This window comes from Trachymyrmex septentrionalis, unplaced genomic scaffold (assembly GCF_001594115.1).
Source record: "Trachymyrmex septentrionalis isolate Tsep2-gDNA-1 unplaced genomic scaffold, Tsep1.0 scaffold9, whole genome shotgun sequence".
Taxonomy (NCBI): Eukaryota; Metazoa; Arthropoda; class Insecta; order Hymenoptera; family Formicidae; genus Trachymyrmex; species Trachymyrmex septentrionalis.
In genome coordinates this window covers 125450-144904 of record NW_017306091.1, presented here as the reverse complement: position 1 = coordinate 144904, position 19455 = coordinate 125450, and the positions used below count along the sequence as shown (strand labels likewise).

Below are 19455 nucleotides of genomic sequence, written 5' to 3'. Positions count from 1 at the left end.
TACAACAAATTAGAAAAAATCTTAGTACATGTTTCTTTGAATAATACTGAGGAAATATTTATTTTGTACAATAAAAAATTTATAATTAAATCAAATTAATGGTTTTTGTATCGAATAAAGATACATGTTTACATTTAGTATGAATATTTAGAATTATTTCAACAAATATTTATTAAAGTTTAGCATTTTTTTCCTTTTGCCTGTGTTTTTCATTTAAGATTTAATTGCAATTTGATTAAAAAACGTAGGAACAGGAAATAAAGACTTATTAAAAACTGTGTACATCAGAATACATAACATTATTTTGCCTGTATTTTTCATTAAGGTTTTAGGCATAATTGCGTGTCACTCGAGAATAATCAAAAAAGAATGTTCGAGCAATCGCGAATTTTGGCGGCTTCGATTAAGATTTCAATTGCTCACGTAGTTTTAAGTATTTATGCGCTCTAGATTGTTAAAATTTATAATAGCAATGCGTTTATATGTAAGTGTAAACCGAGTTGAAAGTTTGGTTTTTGCTATAGCAGTCATCAGAAGTATTAATATAGGCATGTATCACGAAGCGACCAAATGCGTCTTCGTCAAAGAATAATGCGAAGCGACACGATTACGCGAGGAACTCGCACGTAGTGTTTACGCTTCTACGCATACACGCTGATGTTCAAGCACGTTGACTTACCAAGTTATCCACGATGAATTCCAACGAGACGCTTTTCTTGCTTTGCACGCCGTGAAAATGGCCGATGTACGTGTATATGGAATTTTGGATGTTACAGCGCGATTTATGTAAAAATTCTGTCGCAAGCCCATTCTTACCAGCGTTCTATTATTCGTCTTTCACAAACTTGTGTGACGTACATTAATAATTATAACGGTAAATAACGGAACGCGGATATCAAATGAGAGAAGTCAGAATTATGAAATTTTTTATTTTGTATGCGCACACGCGTGTTCGTAATTCTTATACGTATGTTACCTGCTCGAAAGTTTCCCAAAAGGAAACTAAATTTTATTCAAATAGAATTTGTTAGTAATGATCGCGCTTAGTAATTATTGTAAACAGTATTGTACAAAGCTACGATAATAATAACATTTCGCATAATAAATTGGTATCACGCGCTGTGCAAAAAAAGATACGATTATTGTATATTTTTAAACATAATATAAACCTTTTGCCATTTCCGTATGTGTCACTTTCAAGGATAAGTACATGTAGTAATTATTATAATGGCCTGTAATCAGAAGGAATTGAGAGACCAAGGTGAACTAGTTTGTGCGACGAAATCGACATTATCATCGAGTTATTTATGAACTGACGGCGCAGAAACGGATTATTGTCATTTTATTTTCTGATTGAATACTTCGCAGACATAACAGTTGGGAAGAATAACACTCAGTATTCGTTAATACGTCAAAAATGATTGACAACGGTCTATACACATATATAAATGCAGAGTCTCATTTTTTTACTTATTCTTGCATAAACTTGATCATAAATGTTACAGCGATACGTGTATTAAGTAAAATACAAAAAATCTCGAAAATTTGACATTAAAAAATTTAAATAATTATAGAACATAAAATTAAAATTCTTTTTGATCTTTTTTACATAATTCGTGTAGCGGCTGAATTTGGATTTTAAAGATATTAAATATATATCATACATTTGGCATAATTATATAAAAATGTCTGCTATTTGTGAGTATTAAATTATCTTAAGCGTGTACACCTTAAGCATTTTAAAAGCGGTTTTCTCGAAAAACATGCGTCACCTCAGGAATCATTCGCTCGTATGCTACACTCGATCGCATCGGTGAAGGAGACGTATCGCAAACGGCTGTCCTTCTACAGTTTTACCGCTGATATAGGCTGGTCCGAAGTTGGACGTTATAGTAGCGATCGAAGAGTACTTTCGCCCGAGAGTCGCTCGTAGTGGGGGAGGCAGGACTCGAACCCTGGAACCCTATGGGCCATATATACTACGGGCCCATGCAGCGCTCTTACTACTTGTGGTGTCAGCTTCTCGCAGATTCTCCGGTGTACAGGAAACGCGCGGGAGACAGAAGTTGATAAGAGTGAGTATACGAAACGGGCAATACCGCTCCGCTAACCATAATTCTGATAGGACCAAGAACGAGCTGATTCGACAAGGTGAACGTGACAGTGATATCTGTTGGAGGTAGGAAGTGATACGTGCAAATGACACCGTGAAGCTGTGAATGCTGATGAGGTGATTCACCGGTGCAATGCCATGTTCAGATTTCCGTGATCTTATTTATTCGCTGACAGGCTCGCCTTGTGAAACCTACGCTGTCAGACTTTAGTCGTACCTTTCAACCCTTTCTGCCTGGCGTCTGTTTCCTGTTGACTATACGTAGAGAGAATATTCTCGGTATATCGATCCAGAATGTATACTTTTAATATAACGGAAAAGAAATTTTGTGTGGATGTAAAATTAAATAATTTTTTTCGTAATAAAAATAAAGGTATTCATAGTCGCGATTTTTATTTTAAGACCGTATTATATTTAAAACGATAATTAACTTGGCCAACTTAAGATGTCACGAATCAATTAGAGAGCCGTATTAGCATCTTAAGACATTACTTAAGATGATCTTGAAATAAAAATGGACTATGAATATCGACCAAGAATTAATACTTAAGACAGACTTAGATATAAGAATCGATTATAAATATTAGCGAAAGAAATTGAAAGTTCGGTGTGTTGGTTCTTTATTGTAATTATTTGTGTGTTTACATAGTAATCTTTTATATTTTCCAGTAAAAATTTATATTGTCGATAAGACAGATGAGATACAACAGATTGAGATTAAATCAATAAACATTATTTGTTAAGCCGCTCCCCGCGGCTTTGTAACATTTCACCAGCTATATTGCTCCGGGAGTTTGAACTTCAAACACGATAGGAATTCAAATGCGATAATTCAGTCTCGAGTACACGCCTATGAGCATAGCCGGGGTAACATTCCGTGCACGTGGCTCTCGAATCGTTTGTATGCAGTGTTTTGCGCGCTCACACGCGAGGCACTTGCGCTACTGGTATCAGTTACTTTTCCAGAAACAATAATGGTGTCAGTTACTTCCACAGAAACACTCCCATCTTTTCTCGGCGTTGTCCGCCATTTCGAATATTTTCGATCATTTTCTTATTAGGAAGAACAATACACGCTATTATACAATCATATAAATATAAAATATATTTATTATGTCGAATCCTTCCGCAACTATTTTTTATACGTAACTGGAAATCCTTATTATGACGAAAACCAAATAAAGGAGAATGGAGAAAAAAAGGCCAATTTCTGCCAAAAAAAAAGTGCGTTTGGGGAACACTTTGAAAATTGAGTACGAATATGATGTATTTATTCAAATTTCAATATTCTTATTTAATTTTCAAGGTGTCTCCCCCAAATGCCATGAATTTTTTAAATAATTTATCGTATTCAGGAAGTCAAAATCTACAAAAAAAAACATTACTCTTTTACTTTTAGAGCACGGCCTTTTTTTAATATCCTCCTTTACTAAAGAAAAATTAAAGGATTAATGGAAAAGTACTGTTTCTAGATGAAGCTGCTAATCTTGTGCGCATTAACTACCGTCGCGTTTGGCGCGCCTCCTCAAGGGTCGCGACGGGGTCTCCTGAAGGTACCGAGGGTGTATAACGCCGTGATTACGAGCAATCAGAATCTATTGCCGTCGCGAGCATTCCCTGTGATACAACCGGTCTTCCATCGAACCGCCATCGGCTACGTGCCACCGTTCTATTACACGCAGATAGCACCTCACTTTGTCGGGCCGGAAGTGGTGCATTATCCGCTGCTCGCCGATGGTAAAGCGGTCAGCAGGAACGACCAAGCGCAGACCTCATCCTCAACGTCGCGTCGTCTAGCCGAGTCGACGAGCTTCGGTATCGCGAAAGAACATGAGGACGCTATCACCGATCGTGACAAGGTAAACAATCTGAAAAACGGCGATACGAAGAACTCTGCGAAGAAGAACGAGCAGGAGCCATTGACCTTCTACCCGAACTATCGTTCCCTCTACTACGAACCGTACACCTATACGTACAATGGCTTCAACCCACATCTCGTACCTGGCACTTACTACATCAATTACCGGCCTTACGAGTCTTTGGAACCAATTCCAGCTACCACGCCGAGGAACGTCGATTCCGATCATCTATTACCAAGTTTCTACGACGAGAAGAGAACCCATACGAAAAACGACCGAGAAAAAATACCAGATGTACCACCGCAGCCTCTTCCGACTTCCGTTCCAAAGAGATCTTGAACTTTGCAAAGTGGAAATATTGATATTTAGAACTGAACGATGATAAATAGGTGAAAAAGAAGGCTCCGCGAATTTGTTTAATAAATGTTACAAGTGTGAACAGATATAACGATAAAATATGTTAGAATTTCTTGTTTCCTTCTTTTATTTCTTTAATTTTTTCTTTTTTAAGTAAGAACCTTTATCGCTACGCGTTGAGAAATAATCAATGCTTGTTGGCGCAGCTGTGCAATTGGCATTTAGTACATTGATTGCGCCATTACATTGAACATTGCAATTGTTTGAGTATATAATCTCCAATCTACATGACGATGGCAGATCAAGATTCGACAAGTAGAAGAATTCTATCTACAATAACGCTACGTTCTACACTAATATTGAATCAGAAGAACAATAAGTACTTTAATATTTTGATCATTTTGCGTAGATATCTTTTATGAGGAATTTTTTTTATTTTTTGTGATCTGCATCTTTCGCATGTGTTAAGATTGTCTTGTTTTTTTTTTAAGATTACTTGCTCTTAATACGAAGTAAGACTAAACAAACGATGTCATAAAACATATCAATGATATATTTATAAAAATATTACTTAATTTTTCGTATTAATGATTTTTTTATACGCGTGTGACATAATGTTACCTAGCTCATTGATTTTTATACGTTACTCGTATCTTGATTAGTCTACTACTTATCGCAAACCTCACCAATTTTATTGATGCCCCAAACCTTTATTATGTAGGAAAATCCTTCGTTCTCGTAACCCTGTAGCCTCAGTTTCGCGTATTCGTATCCATGTCCTCCGGAATCCAACGCGACAGTCGCTCTAGTTTCGTTATATCGCAACGCTTCTACGCAAGTGATGCAGACAGGGCCTTGAATGATTACCTCAAACAGAGCGTCAAGGTTCGAAGGGATCCCCCTTAATCCTAGAAGCAAATTGTGTTGATACACAATTTTTCCTTCGCACTTTCCCCATCGTAGGTTGCCTTCGGTGTTATTCTAGAAAATAAAACACACAATACATCGTATAATAGAATACTCTCTAAATTGTTTGGAATGGAATCTACTCTCATAGTAAAAAACTTCACACGTGACGTCACGATAGGCTCACAAAATTGTGATGCCACTATGAGATTATCAAAAGGTCACGTCACATTATTATCTTAATCTGTACATGTCATAGCCGCATTACAGTGAGGTACAATTTTTTATGACCGCTTCGTAATCATGTCATAGTAATGTTACCTGTGACAAAGCGAACATTCGCATGTCACCGTGATATTTTTGTGATATTTTTTACTATGGGGATAAAAAGCGAAAATAGAGAGTCTTGATAAAGAGTAGCTCATCTTTCAATCTTTAAGCGTGAAATTTCATTCTTCAGAGAGAGATTTATTCAAAAAATTTTAGAGAGTACATCTTGTACTAAGGCAATGAAAAAATACTTTCTGAATTCTTTGGGGGAATTTCCAAATCTCGTCCTAAGGAGTGAAGATTGAGCCCAATCTTTAAAAAAAAAAGGGTGGCTCAATTTTCAATCTTTAAGAGTAAGATTTCACTCTAGGGAGACAATTCACTCTAAAAGTTTTATAGTAAAATTGAAACGATAGAAATCGAGAGATGTAAAAGTAATATTTATTGTATTAATGCACCTTATCTACTGGATTGTTATCGCAGTCCCTGTTCTGTTCTGTTTCACTGGTCCAATTTTGTGCCTGCTTGGGTCGCGTTTTCGGCGCGAAAGTGCCACTTGAGGATAAATTCGTGCAGGGCGTGGGCGTGACGAAATAATCCAATGCGTTTCTTTCGTTATTACCGCTGCTTCTCATCTGAGACGCATCCGTGTCAGATTTGAAGCCGGGTTCGATTTCAGGAATGAAGTTTCGTCGATTGTCCAGTTCTGTCGGTATTTTGTTGTATCGCGATTCGTTGCTATATATTGGATCTATCTTTGTGGATGGATGAAGAAAAGTCGCAGTGTCCCTCGCCGTCGAGTCTTTATTAGAATATATACGTCTGAGATCGAACAGGGTGACGTTGCTTGTCGGCGACACGTTGTTGTACTTTAATCGCGGAGTCGTGCTTGTTCGATTAGCGTATCGCGCGTTTATTTCACGCTGCCGAGCGTAATATCTATCCATGACGGCTTTCCGTTGTGCGTAATAGTCATTGTCGTTTCTTCGCGAAGAATCGTCAACAGCGAGGCTTCTACTTGGTCTGCTTACTTCGCTTAAAAATTTCGAATTCTTTATATATCTATTAAGCTCGTCTAGTGAAACTATTCTGTATAGCGGAACTCTCGTAAAATTTCCTTTATTTACGTTTTTTGGTACTTTACTCGCGTCATCATTGTCACTATCGTTTCTTTGCGAAGAATGATCAACAGTGAGGCTTCTTCTCGTTCTGCTTGTTTCGCTTAAAGGTTCCAAATTTTTTGTATATCTATTAAGTCCGTCTAATGAAAATATTCTGTATAGCGGAACTCTCGTAAAATTTCCTTTATTTACGTTCTTTGGCACTTTACTTGCATCGCCACTGTCACTATCGTTCCTTTGCGAAGAATGATCAACAGTGAGGCTTCTTCTCGTTCTGCTTGCTTCACTTACAGATTTCGAAAGATTCTTTGTGTATCTGTTGAACGGATTTAGCGGAACTGTTTTGTATAACGGAAGTCTGTATATTTTTTTCGTAAAATTTCCTTTATTTACGTTTTTTGATACTTCACTCGCGTCACGATTAACCACTGTATGATCGTCTGTATTTGATGAATGTAATTCCGAAAATGTAGAGTCCCTTTTGTATCTATTCGCGTGTCCTGAATTCTTTCTCATCACGAAATGTTCATATTTCTCCGGATGCACGACGTAACGCAACGATTCCTCGTCTGAGAGAAAATTGTCTTTCTCGGACATCGCTTCGTTGACAGGTTCAAAGTGAAATTTATTGTGCGCATTTCTACAATTGCCGTTAGTACAACCAGCCGATGCACCACGCGTGAGATCATCATCAGAATATTTATGCATCACTCTTATGATTACCGATCCGAGCCTGGATTGTTGATACGGAGTTCTTGCCGTGGTCCTCTTTCGCGGTTTTCGCAGTTTTACAGATTCCGAAAATGATACACTCGCGAGAAGAACCAGCACTGCGATTCCCCATAACGTTCCATGGCGGACAATCATTTTTGTAACGTCGATATCGACGAGCGCGTTCCAAGGAAATCGATGTACTGATGGACTCGAAGACTTCTCATCATCTTTGACCCCATTTTATCTCGGATTCTCGGGGTAAGTGACCTAGACGTTTTTTTCGTCGTAACAACGATTGATTTATCGAAGCCAAGTTACTCCGTCGCTATCCTGTTCTTTGTGAGACGATATCGAATCTGTCGAATTCTGTCGATTTAACAAATAGCTTTTCTGATATGAAAAATTAATAAATGTTTGTTAATAAATTTATAATAGAGATGTTTATTTACAATAGAGCTATTGATATTCAATATTATCGATTATTCGAGATTTTTCTAGATTCGATATAAAATATAGAATAGAAAAAGTATGGAATTGCAATATCAAATAATATCTTTAAATTATTCATAAATTAAATATTTTTAAATAAAAGTGTTAAAATATATCTATAACATAATTAGTTTATATCATTTTATCAGAAGCAGTGTGTAAACGTGCGTAAATTACAAGCTTTCGTGCTGTACAGTATTATAGTACTTTTACCCCGCAAACACAATAATAGTAATTCTTAAGCTTTGTAAGGAATTGACCAATTATAGTCGATTATTCTTCTCACATTCGATTGTAAGTCCGGATCTGCAATAAGTGTTTTAAGTCTTAAGCCGTAAGAAACTATCCAATTACAGTCGAATGCGAGGAGAATAATTGATTGTATTGTAATTTGTCCATTTCTTACAGCTTAAAAATCTATTGTAGATCCGGGTTAATTGATCAATTTCTTAAGGTTTATTACACCTAGTGTTTTAAGACTAATAACTTATAGAAAGTTTATTATGTATATGTATAAGCGAGTTAACAGTCTAAGGTGCATTCCACTTGATACTCGCAAAGTTCATTTCATCTTTGTTGTTTATCAAATGTTAAACCAGGGCAAGGTTCATATTGCTATATTTTTCATTCTACGTGATTGCTATTTTTCATGCATATGATTGCATAAGATGTGTAGATGCAAGTAGTGTGGATTGATCTTAATTGTTGAAAAAGAAAATTTAAAGAATGAATCTGGCTATGGTGTATAATGTAAAAAAAAACTACTGTGTGTGTGTGTGTGTGTGTGTGTGTGTGTGTGTGTGTGTGTGTGTGTGTGTGTGTGTGTGGATCTGACAGATTTAGGAAAAAGTACGTCAATAAAAGCAGTATGTCAAGAAATAGAAGTGCATCGATCACGTAGATAAATATTATTACTTTTATATAAAAATTTAACAATATTATTACAATGTAAAGAAGGATATCACAATAAATTTTGAATGTTTTTTAATTAAAATGAAAAAGAGTTCCGAGATGTACAAATTACATATTATATTATGTGTATTTAGTCTATGTTCAGATTTCTATCGTTTAGAGTGCCACTAGATATTATTTTATTCTTCTTATTCGCCGAATGTTAAACAAGTGGTGTTTTTTTTTATTTCTACACTAGACTGCACTAGCAATATTTTCCTCGCTTTAAATGTATACCTATCTCACCAAAAGTGTATACTAATTCAGCTAAAAAACAGACTTAAGGATAACAATACCTGAAGGGAGAGGAGCACTCAAGTGAATCTGAACATGCTTCAAGGAATGCTGTTTCAGCGAAGTCGAGTGTATTGCTCATATTAGGAAAACATCAGGAACGTGAAAGAATGTTCATTTTTACTAAAAAATACTTTTTACACACACATTCCCCTTTTCTTATTTCTTTTATTATAAATATTAATCAGTAAAATTTTCTTCGATATTGATATGAATACTTTTTAAATTAACAGGTATATTTATATTTAATATTTTCTTCCTCAATATCAACATCTCTCTACTTTGCAAATAACTTCAAGCAACTTTCAAATGGTAATTTGAAATAGGGAGAAGATAAATAAAGTGAAACCTACCAAAATCTTAATTTTTATTACAAGTATCGGACGCTATTCTTACGTACGAAAGTAACAATGCATTATTTTTCTCTTTTAATAAAAATTTGGTCAAAAAGAACTTTTTAACATATCTTGGATGTAGCGCAACATAACATAAATATAAAAGTAACATTAAAAAAGCAAACATTTATCGTATTAAACGATAGTACTTATTGTAACTTTTCACATATACGCTATGTTGTACACGTATCAAGAAGAATTGTCTCATATTGCTTCCACAGTTATGGAATCGTTATCTGTATTTTCCGGATTCTCTGTATCCGGATCAACTTTCGTATCTAACTTTTCGATGCCGTCATAATCGTCTTCGTTGGAAGGTTGTTCTGTCGATGTTGGCGGAAGTGCCGGAGGTATTCCTGGATGAAATGGTGTCAGCACGGGATAAACCTGAAATAATCCAAGTTATTATTCATTTGTATATGTAGCTTACAGTGTGCAACTCGAGCGATCTTTTTGAATAAAAGTTCATTGAAATAACATAATTACAGGATTTAATGGAATCCGGATATCATAAATTGGTGTTTCATAATAGAAACTGTAAGCAGGAAAGTGAGAAATCTCTGGTTCGCTGCTAACATGAAGAGTGTTCGATATACCTCCCGCGTTTGAATACATCTAAAAAGACGCATAATGTTACAGATGATGTCCAAGCGCTAGTTGTAGAATATTTTATGTCTGTAATACATTGTAAACGTAATAGGGAGAATGCGTATCTTGATATGCGGCAAGATATTGCTGTTGTCCAATTTCGGGCGTGGAATACAGATAATTAGTGCTGACTAAAGTCGATAATGGTTTCGATACTGCCGTTCCAACTATCCCCACGAAGAAAATTACGAACGACGTTAAACCCTGCAAAAAAAAATTTAAAATTGAGCAGCATCGAAATACGTTTACATAGCACAATTTAGATTTTATATTTAAATAATTATAGATAGATGAAGAACACAACATTAAAATATAGAATTAGTGGTGCTTTTATATTCTGATATATTTATATATATTATATATTAATTATATTTATTATATTATATATTATATATTTATTTATAGTTTTCTTAACTATCGGTATTGTTATAATCCGTTTGTTTATTGTTTTTCAAAAGCGTAGACGAGAAACATACGCAATAACGTCTTGAAATGAGATTTGCCCGTCGAATTTCGTGTGTTGCATGCGAATGATCCGAGCAAACAAGAAATGAAATTACTTTCCACGAAAACATCATGACGTGAGCGCGGTACGTATGACAATAATATTCTATTAATATATCTCGCTATTTTGATATATTTTTATTTTTTCATATTATCTGTACAGTAAGAATAGAGCAATTTTTACGATAAATAACAACAGTTAATTAAATCTTTCATTTCTTGTAAAATAAATTTAAAATTTTAAAGCAGAAGTACGGCAAGTCACTGACAAAGTTAGCAAGTATCACTTTAGAAAAAGCAAATAGGAGGAAGTTCCGTCATGTAAATTGTGTTATTTAAAAAAAAAGAAAAATGGCGCCATTAGACATATGCAAATAATCAAACAGAATAACAATAGCAACAGTTCCACAGTAACGAATCATCGACAGACTCACCCGCATCTCTTGTTTCCGTAGATTGCCGATAGCCTCAGATCGTATTCGAACTAACTTGAATTTCAGCCCTACCTGCGATTTATATATTCCCGTCCTGGAGAGCAAAGCCCCACCCCGTCGAACATTATCTGCGGCTTTTTTTTTGCTTCTACAAACATTTACTCCTTGTGTCGTCTCCTCTCCCGATCGCTCGGGCAGCGCACGCAAAATACGGCGTACTATCCTTTCTTCTTTTTCTTTTTCTTTTTTTCTTTTAACGCGGAACTCGTAGCGCAATTCACAGAGAGAGCCGGCGGGAAGCGGCCTCGATATCAGTTTGAGTATCGATTTCAAGTATGATCGAAACCAAGCATTCTTTTAACGGTTAAACTGTATCGCCGACGTTTGCTGATATCCTTGATCATAAACTTATGAACTTGTTATTATCTGGTTCTCTTTACGATTAATATATATATATATATATACGTTGCAGGAGAGATTTAAAGACATATTCTCTGTTTCCGCCTTTCGATTCTCGATTTCTTCGAGGAGGGACGCTTTAAGGGATTACGATCAAGGCGTGTGCATTTAGAATAGAATCGGAGCTGAAAAGATTCGCTTTGCGACTATTTTCTGTGCTCCTATCGGGAATTTCTATGCGTGCGCGATCTTAAAACTCGTAAAGATAAAATTCCGAAAGGATGGATCGCGCGAGATTGTAAGCGTTCAATAAAGTCCGCCGCGTATTGATCGCTGTGTGCAACCCTAAACGTCCTTCCCGCATGATTTGCGAAGGACGACGAAGGGGAAGTTGATGTGCGCGAATAGAGTACCGCATAGCGTGAGTGTTCCATAGACTGAGGTGGGTTTGAACCGGTTATGCTCTTGCGGTTAGGTCATGAATAAGAGGCGTGGTCGGACCGAGTGTGTCCGTCTTATACGAACGACGTTTGGATTTGAATTTCTAATGTTTCTTCGATTCACAGCGCTCTATGCAGCGTCCTCTTTATTGGCCTCGTGCCACGCTGTCGATCCGACAGTCATTAGCACCGTAGCGTGAACGGAAACGTGACGTTTGAGTCGCGTGGGTGTATCGTCGCCGAATACGACGGTCACCTTGATGACAATTTGGCCGTTGAAATTTACCGACGATCGTAATCCCGATGTTTATACCAACCGTCGTCGCGTCGTTGATCAGATAAACATACGTATAATGCTCTGCTAAATGACGTGAAGATTCAATTTCGTCGATGAGCGTATGGTTGTCTCGATGAGAATCGCCGATAACGTTCTGCGGAGAATCAGATGAAAGAAGAAAAATTTAGCAGTGAGGTGAATCTGACTGATAATAAATTATTGTTGATCGAACAAATGGATAATGAATATTATAAATACGAGTAAATGTACAGTTAATCGAATGTTTCTTCTTCTTTGACATACTTAAATGTAACAGAGTCCCTTCCACTATAACATATTTATAAATATTTTTTTGTCTGTCATGAAAAATGGAGTTTTTGATATTTTATTCTTGAGAATGTATTTATATTTTTTAAATAAATTGAAAATATACTGATTTAAATATACTGATATACTTTTGTAAACACTTTGAAATTGTCAACCCTCAACGATAATTCATGTGTTACGAATGTCAGATTATGACATAAACGTTTATGTTGTATACTATATAAAGTTTGAGATTTCAATCTTATTTTTGTCTCAATTTTATTTATTTTAACCTGTATTTTTCACGAGCTGAAAAATGCCTGTTTTACATGAATAATACAGTGTTATATTTATTTCCTCGATTATAATCGAGTCAGATTAACAATATTACGAGCGATGAATCTACAAGCCGTGACTTCGCTTCAAGAGACTATAATTTAAATAATAAATTACATACAACATTTCATATTTTTTTTCTTCATATACGATAATACTAATAATAATGTTGTACTTTACTTACAGTGAAGCAAATTAAATTGTATTAATGCCATCATCAACAGTAATAACAATATATGTGTAATTATAGCATATGAAGTTATCGTAAGATTAACCAGATCCTCGCCATGAAGAGAATCATCCATCATGATCCTCACGCTGTCGATCGAATTCGAAAACTTGAGTTTCACAGGATCGACTAATCTGGCGAGAGGAGAGCGTGGACCAGTTTGAACCAGAGCGCCCTTTCGGCAATCGATAGGAGAGCCTCGTGAGAACTCGACCGTGCTCGTGGAACTTCGCACGTTCGCTAATCAATCCGCAGGATTGCGTGAATTCGCGTTCATCAACAAGTGAGCTTCGTACACTTCATTGTCAGACAGCTCGGTTCTGTTCAACACTGATATACCAGTCGTCGTTCAACCCTGAGGTCGTGTAATTTCAGTGTTGATCGTACATGATCGCCGACTACGATGCTGTCCTCGAAAAGGAAGAAACCTTAAAGAGCAAGTCGCATTTCCTGCTTGATTATGGCTGCTTTCTTAACGCCTCCCCTTTCGGCTCAATTCTTAAGACGATTCATCTCGATGTGTCTCGTGCCGGTTCCTTTTTGATAAACGAACCACGAATTCGTGTCGTGTACCGTTAATAACGCGTCGTGTGTCGGCATTCGTGCGCAATTTTAATGTCTTTATGACGGCGAACGTGCCGCATGTGAATAAACATGCGCCAATGTGACAGCCGCACGCGAATATCGTGCCGCTGACGCTACCTCTGATTTCACGATTTTAGGTATAATAGTAATTAAATAAATAATCTTTCTTTCCAATATGGCATCTTAATTGCATCGAATAGTCACGTATAGAAATTTTTTTGTTAAATTATCGATTTTCTGATTGAGTTCAACAAAAAAAAAATCAAGAATCTAATTACAAGCCTGTGAGTTCTGCTAATCAGATTTCATATTCGCTACCTACCTACGAATATTAGTAACATTACGTCAAGCGTCAATATTATATAATATTATAATATTACATCAAGCACATCAATATTATTAAATTTCTTACCAATTCAATTATGATAGTATTAGTTTCGGTTTAGCTATGTTAGAGCTATGTTTCAAGATTAACAAATTATCCTTACAGTTAGCTTGAACTAGAAATTGTATAAATTTACAAGAAATATTATTAGATATGAAGAACCGCCTTGATCAAACATGGCATTTTTCTCTCACGTGTGATTCAATCTCATCGGTCTATTTTCATTTAATATTTATTACGTTAATGGTTGCGTCCAGCAGAAAAAGCAGCTTCGCTACTTAACTGTTGTATGATTCCTTAATATATATTTAAATCTAATAAGGATCTAAGAATAAGATTCGTATTTAAGAAGCTTACAACAGTTACAAAGCTGCTTTCTGTGTTAAATAATATTGTAATTTCCTACTCAACGATGTCACTGTTGTGTACATGTGTGCTGTATTAATTTATATAATTAATTAATATTGATGTTACTGTAATATTTGCTTGATATGATTAATTAATATTAATGTACTTCGTATACTGTCAGTTTGCTTTCAGTGGCTATAACTAAAAAATTGTTTTGCGTTTGCCAATGAAAATTTATGAACAACAATGCTGGCTCATTTTTTATGCGATTCTCGTAACCGAAATGAGAGACGGTCTTTCATTGGATCTTTTCAAAATGCCGCTTGGGCATTCAAAAAAAGTTTATCAAGCGAATCTCTGCCTTGAGTAATTCACGTAGGTTTTAGAAAAATTCTAATATTTCTTCAACGTCATACAAAGTAATACGTAGCTAAATAAAATTTTGCAACATGTTCACCTGCTCGCCGTAACTCATTTCCACGTCTTTCGCATTCTAGCGGAACCGATGACGTTTTGGAGGGCTACAGTGAAGTAGTCGCGGAAGTATTTTCCGTTTTGGCAAACCAAACGCGACGCGATGATCTTTGATGGCACTCGTTAAATAAACAGCAATTATTTTCTAGACATTTCGCGCTAGATCCTCACACTGTAAAACACGCGGTGAGAGATCCCGAAGTCCCAGACGTTTCGCGCGCTCTGCCAGTTCTATATTTTGAAAATTATTTCATTTCGAAAATGCTCATTTATTTTCCAAGAATCAAGTCCGACGTAAAAATGTCAATAAATCTATATGCAATTGTAGAACGGATCCTATCCTATTCGCAAAGAATGCAGGCACGTTCCTTCCTCGTTTGACAAATCGCGTTACTTTGGCCTCTGGAACAGAGAGAGAGGTAAAAGGAAGGAGTTCACACGTTCTTACGTCGACAGACTTACGGCGATGCATCGCGGCGCATCGGTCGATGACGCCAGGGTGCTGGAGGACGCGAGGGTGTTATCGCCGGGATAAGAGAAAGGGGGCGCGATTTTCGGGAAGCGGCCGTCGCCGCTGAAAATAGACGCGCCCTGCGTGCGTGCGCGCGCGGTCTGCATTTAAACATAGTTTTGGCAGGCAGAAACGTCAAATCGCCGTGGAGTGGCGAAGCGTGAGGGTCGCTTCGCGAATTTCGCGCAGGGAGATCCGCGCTCTCTCGCCAGAGATAGATTGCATCTAGCCGTTGCCGTCGCGAGGGAACGATTCGCAACAGATATCTGTCAGAGATCACTCTGGAAAAGTCCCCGAACAAAATTTTATTCCCGAGAGAGCCCTTTCTTAAACCAGTCGTAATTTTATCGAAATTCGGCTTTTGACAAAAAGCAAACCGATGGAGGGAGGGTCATGAAAGGTACACGTCGGTGAGGTACGACAAGGAGAACCGACGGCCGATGGCGACGATGCAACCAGTCGACGAGAATACGGCCGACGTCCAGCAGGAAGAGTAAAGAGCTTAGAAGACAGAATCGTATTTCTGTGTGTATATATATGTGTGTACGTGCGTGCTCGCCATCTCAGTCGCGATTTCCGGTGTCGACGATCGTACGTACGGTCTCGCGTACGCTCGGTATGCGGTATTTACTTCGATATGCTTTTCTGACGATTGCTATATTTTATACAGCGAGGCGAAAGACTTTAAATTTTCTTCCTGATATCAGCAGTAGTCATTAAAATAGATCTGTTTTATGAAAATTTCGAAACTTTAATTACACCGGTGTAACACACGGATGTAGCTTTATTTATTAAAATTGTAAATCATTACGTTTCTTTAATAGTTTGAATATTTTAAGCGGCTTTAAAATACATTTCGTAAATCGGTAATAAATTCGGATGAAAAATAATCTAACCTCTCACGTATATTCGCGTGTGAACGCTGAATTTGTTTCATTCGATATATTCTTTTTTCTTTTTATCGAGATTGCATCGCGATTCGTTATACGCTTGGGCTTTTATGTATCGATTGAACGTGTAGCATTATTGATCACTAAGCATAATTAATTATTGTTCTTCGGCTCAAAGACGTCGATATATCGTCGTTAAAGAAACTTACAAAGCTATAATGTTTTATCTCAGTTATCCCGCTTAATAAACCGACGACAAGGAAATTTTACAATTGTTACACCGTATTCATACGAATTCATTCAATCACCGTAGCTTCTCTTATTGACGCACTGATGTAATGCTTAATGCAGTGACTCACGCATTTCTTTAACCTTTTGAGAATATTTAGATACTGAAAAAAATTTACTAAATCTTAAATATATATTTCTTTTGAATAGTACTAACAATAGGCAAACATTTACTTACAGTAAATAAATATTTATTCAATATAAGAATGATGAGTTAAATCCAATGAATGACTTTTGTATCAAATAAATAAGTTTACATTTAGTAAATATTTATTTAGAACTATTCAAACAAATATTTATTAAAATTTAGATTTTTTTTCGGTGTATTATATGTTTCAAACCACACACGGTATACGTTACAGAAAAGTACACCCATAAAAGAATTTGTCTGTAATTAGCGAGCTATCAATAAATATCTTATCACTAAACGTCAATTTTTTTATTCTTATTTTTTTATCCGCCTGCTCTCTCTCTCTCTCTCTCTCTCTCTCACAGAGTTGAAATAGTTTCATGTCAAATATTCCGCATGTCGTCCTCTGCTTTTAGTTGCTTCGCAATTTCACGTAGTTAGGGATAAACATGAGAAAATTAGATCTTACGAATTTCGGATAGATAGAGCCAAAATCCAAATAATTTTACTATATTCTTGATATTGCCTCGCGATATTCCTCGTGAACAAGTGAAACATGTCATCTCATTTAATATGACATGGCTGCTACCTAGTTAATGCGAAATTGAACGTTTAATTATTCGATAATGAGTTCCTTCCGGTCGTCCTTCTCGGAATCGCGGCTCGTGCGAGGACAATCCATGTCGCAGTTACTTTAGAGCGGCGTCGCGTTTTACCTGATCACTTTAATTAACCTTGGCACGGACGCGCGTCGATTTTCCGATGGTTGACTTTATCCCCGCGACATTGACTAACAGACCAACCTGATTGTGAATACTGATTAACAGCTCTTCCGACCGCGTTGGCCGAAAGCCAATGAAGATTCATTGATGCGACGATGCATTGCCAACGGTCGCGCGATGCACACCATTGTTCGTCCCGTCGTGACAGAAAGCTATCGCTTTTGCATCTGTCATGGGTAACCTAAAGCAAGTTAGTATCATGATATACATTTATATCACGGTTAGCATATTGATAAGAAATACGAAGAAGAAAGAAGACGAAATTCGCGATGTCACTTGCGTATATACGAGAAAATAATCGTCAATCATCCTTTTCAGATATCATAAAGCCGTAATCACCCTACGGTTCGCTGGTTACGGTTTCCGTTTGATGGTTCTATTTTAGCCGATCATGATGCAGCTAGTCCGTACTCATTACGTCGTGATTGGCTAAAATTATGGAATCGTCAACTATCAACCTGTAATGCGATTACTTAAAAGGGCTACCGCACAAGGGCTACTTTCCGTAACAACCACCGTAAGAATTAGCCAATTGCAATAAAGAGTTATCAAAAATTTTCAACTCTGATTGGCTAATTGGTAGTGAGACGCAATGACATACGTTCTCTATTGTGATTGGTCAATTCGTTTTACCACTTACGTTTTACTGCTTCACGTTTTTTTTTTTTTTTTTATGTGTTTCTGGCTTCAGGCAATACAAAATGTTAGCTTGCAGCCTCTGTAATCCTTCATCGTTTCACTTGTTATCATAGGCAGAGCTCGATTACACGCTTTCGCATTTAGCGCGCATATCGTTTTGACGTGTTCACTTTGCCGTAGACCTACATTCGAAATCAGGAATGGCTTTTTGCGATTTCCGTGTTATCGATACGCGTTATCGAACGGCCCCTTTTGGAAGAGTAAATGATATTTCGTTGTTTTCTGTAATGCGTCGTTTAGTGTGATGTCAGCGAATAATAAAAGCGCGGATGAGGCGATCGTGAACGATGCGCTGTTGGAGAAGCTTCGAACTTACGCGGCTAAACCGCAGGAAGCGGGCGACGCGCTCAGGGCGATCGTGGCCAAGATTCACACGCGAATCACATCATCAGGTACGCAACTCTATTCGGAATTCCTTATCTCGCGACTCGATAACTTTGTATTTTGGAAGGCATTGTGCCTGGCTAATCTTTTTTTCTTTTTTTTTTTTAGCATTTACCGGCAATAAGGAATTTCTCAATTGTTTGTACAATTCTTAAATAAAACATTTTGCAGATTTTTATTTCAACGATGTAAGAGCTGTACGTGTTTTGTATAATTAAAAAAATTTTTTTTCATCTCCTTTATCTCTCTACTTCGATTTTACAGCGTCGCGAATCAGCGACGTTGCAGCGATTTCCCCTCTCATTAGTGCTTCGTATCGCGTGTCGTCCCCATTAAAGGTCTCGTACGATAAGCGTACGATATTGCGCGCGAATCGTGGCAATAAAGTTCTAAACGAATCGGAAGGTAGATTGGACACTCCAGGGTGAAATTCGTGCCGGTATATTATTACTCTTGGCTAGCACGAAATCACGTTGGAACTTGCGCGATTTATCATTCTCATGTAATTCCCCCGCAATGGATGGCGAAGAAAATTGGTCGTCACGTTCTGCGCCATCGCATTGTTATTATTGCATTTGCATCGTGCCATTTGTGTAAAATTTGATAAAACGTATATGAGCTACACGAAATTTCTAGCGGAAACGTCGAGCCCTCTGACAGATCTGTCGAGACGCAGGTGCGTGATGAAGGAGATGTAGGTCGGTTCCTCAAATGTAAGATTAACGTAATCTCGCTTTAACTTGCTATTTATGCTTTTTCTATTTTCAGGAATTAGAAAAAGATAGTAAATTAAACCGAGAGTAAAGTTAATTAATCTTACATTTTTGCGGAATCAGATCATAGGGTGCTTTTCAGCAAGAAATACAGTATGACATAATGAATTATTACATCCTTATTGTTTGCCAGTGTAATAAAGATAAAATAACCACGTACACTA

General features: G+C 37.0%; 4 protein-coding genes across 8 annotated transcripts in view; 2 read left to right on the top strand and 2 right to left on the bottom strand.

The window, feature by feature from the left end:
* Nucleotides 1-1735: 1735 nt before the first annotated feature.
* Nucleotides 1736-4428, top strand: LOC108755992. Its single transcript, XM_018499513.1, has 2 exons — nt 1736-2075; nt 3586-4428. Exon 2 carries the CDS (start codon nt 3586-3588, stop codon nt 4309-4311), a length of 726 nt encoding a protein of 241 aa, XP_018355015.1. The 5' UTR covers nt 1736-2075; the 3' UTR covers nt 4312-4428.
* Nucleotides 4429-4457: 29 nt separating this feature from the next.
* LOC108755991 lies at nt 4458-7574 on the bottom strand. The gene is made up of 2 exons (XM_018499512.1): nt 5964-7574; nt 4458-5310 (listed from the first exon to the last, which is right to left on the bottom strand). The coding sequence occupies exons 1-2, from the start codon at nt 7491-7493 to the stop codon at nt 4996-4998; spliced, it is 1845 nt and encodes a 614-aa protein (XP_018355014.1). The 5' UTR covers nt 7494-7574; the 3' UTR covers nt 4458-4995.
* A 1921-nt stretch (nt 7575-9495) lies between these two features.
* Nucleotides 9496-11389, bottom strand: LOC108755808. Its single transcript, XM_018499088.1, has 4 exons — nt 11056-11389; nt 10154-10321; nt 9956-10084; nt 9496-9856 (listed from the first exon to the last, which is right to left on the bottom strand). Exons 1-4 carry the CDS (start codon nt 11059-11061, stop codon nt 9674-9676), a joined length of 486 nt encoding a protein of 161 aa, XP_018354590.1. The 5' UTR covers nt 11062-11389; the 3' UTR covers nt 9496-9673.
* Nucleotides 11390-15457: 4068 nt separating this feature from the next.
* LOC108755925 (cytosolic carboxypeptidase 1-like) overlaps nt 15458-19455 on the top strand; it is a 32858-nt gene continuing 28860 nt past the window's right edge. For 2 of the 5 annotated variants that reach the window (XM_018499355.1, XM_018499354.1), the window contains exons 1-2: nt 15458-15838; nt 18375-18526. In XM_018499355.1, the coding sequence (XP_018354857.1) occupies nt 15786-15838; nt 18375-18526 (205 nt within the window). In that variant the 5' untranslated portion in view covers nt 15458-15785. Of the gene's footprint in view, nt 15889-17609; nt 17626-18374; nt 18527-19455 lie in introns of those variants that run through there. The other 3 variants (XM_018499357.1, XM_018499356.1, XM_018499358.1) reach the window with 3 other exon arrangements.